The sequence below is a fragment of the Propithecus coquereli genome, unplaced genomic scaffold (assembly GCF_000956105.1).
Source record: "Propithecus coquereli isolate 6110/MARCELLA unplaced genomic scaffold, Pcoq_1.0 Scaffold308, whole genome shotgun sequence".
Lineage (NCBI taxonomy): Eukaryota > Metazoa > Chordata > Mammalia > Primates > Indriidae > Propithecus > Propithecus coquereli.
The window spans coordinates 840,381-842,184 of NW_012148708.1; the positions used below are offsets into that span (position 1 = coordinate 840,381).

Here is a 1,804-nt window from a genome sequence, read left to right on the forward strand (position 1 = left end):
ATTCATTTATCAATTCCAGGAGCCTCTTGGTTGAATCCATGGGGTTTTCTAGATATAATATCATGTTATCAGCAAATAGTGAGAGTTACAATTCACATTTAAGTTCTATGAATCAACTTATGATTTCTAATACTAAATCTATTATTTCAAAATTATATTCTAGTGAAATTCAGTTTCAATAAACATTTCTTCCAATAATCCTAATTCCTTTTATCGACTTTATCAACAAGTCCTTTAATTCTACTTCCAGAATAAACCTTGAATCCTCACACTTTTTACTGTGTCTACCATCCTAGTCCCCAGCCTTCATCTCCTCTCTTCCCTTTTACTAAGCTTCTGCCCTCTGCTTTTCTTCCTCTGCGATTCACTGGCTTTCTCCTCCCAGGCACCTGAAAAATGGTGGCATCCTGCTGCACCTAGAGATGGCCCAGGCACCACAACAAAGTTGCCCCCTGCCTCCAAGCACTTCCTCCCAGTTCATGAGATAAAACCCAACTCCTACAAGGAATCCTCATGATCTGGCTCTTGCAATCTTCCATCATTATCCCATTCTACCCCCTTGCCCCTGCCTGCCTCTCACATTAGCTCTCTCTGCCTGCTTTCTGTTCCTCCAATATGCCACTCTAGTTCCTACCTCTGGGCCCTTCCACAGATGGTCTCCCTTTCCTGGGAACATTCATTCTCCAGACCTTTGAGCACTGCCTCCTTTTCACCACTTACGTGCCAATTCAATGTCACCCCCTCAGATGTCACCCTGACCAGCTAGCACTTATCACTATCTGAATTACTTGTATTTTTAAATTTTTACATGTATTACATTTTAGTCAATCAAAAGATCCTGTATTTCATTTATTTCAAACATCTTCTTAGAAAAATAGGTTAAAAATCATCAATTTTAGAATTCTTTCCACCAATTAATGATACAACAATAGCGATGAACAGGTATTAAATACTTACTATATGCTGGACTTGGTTGGTGCTAAATGGTTTACATGCACCATCACATTTAAATTTTACAAAACCCTATGAAACAGCATGCTATTTTAGAAATGGGGAAATTAAGGCACAGAAGAGTTAAATAAATTTCTCAACATCATAGAACTAGTTAAAAGGTAGAGGTAGAACTAGAGTCAGGGTCTGATTATAAAACCTAAGCTTTATATCACTATTCTATCACATCCCTATTCTGTCTCTGCCTTAACGTTACTGTGCTTGAGCACTACCATCATGACATTTTAAATATAAAATCTGGTGACTTTAACCACTTCTAGCACATTTCATACTTACTCTTTTCACATTGCTACCACCACCAAGGCAACCAAGAGCTTCAGATCTTTGAGCAAAGAATTCTCCTAAAGACAGACGTAAATAACTGGCATCGTCTTTGTCCAAATCTGGTGTGCTAAGCGATTTCCTCAACAGATTATAATTAACTGAAGCTCCCCAGGATGTATCCCCTAGTCCAATCGAAGTGTTCTGAGCATCTATGTTTTCTTCCTAGGAAGAATGTTATGGTTTCATTATTTTCTCCCAGCAAGCTGCCTTTCTGTTCTTCTAATATGCAAAACTAAAAAAATTTAAGAAAGTTTCAGAAGTAATTTTTATAAACCAGACAAAAAAATTTGGACAAATTAAGTGCAAGTGGCTACCACAGCTAATGAAGTCCAAAAGAAGAGAACTTTATTTTTGAATAATTGAGTTATAATATGCATTATCTTAATATAGTCATAAATAAGAATCTTTAGAAAGGGATACATCTTCACAAAAACAAACAGGATTACTTCATTTTAAAATATATTTTATC

General features: G+C 36.6%; 1 protein-coding gene across 1 annotated transcript in view; it reads right to left on the minus strand.

The window, feature by feature from the left end:
- The window catches only part of CEP192 (centrosomal protein 192kDa), a 150,089-nt gene that overhangs the window by 97,796 nt on the left and 50,489 nt on the right, over positions 1–1,804 (minus strand). The window contains exon 12 of the mRNA XM_012649963.1: positions 1,288–1,497. Coding sequence (XP_012505417.1) covers positions 1,288–1,497 — 210 coding nt within the window. The remainder of the gene's footprint in view (positions 1–1,287; positions 1,498–1,804) is intronic.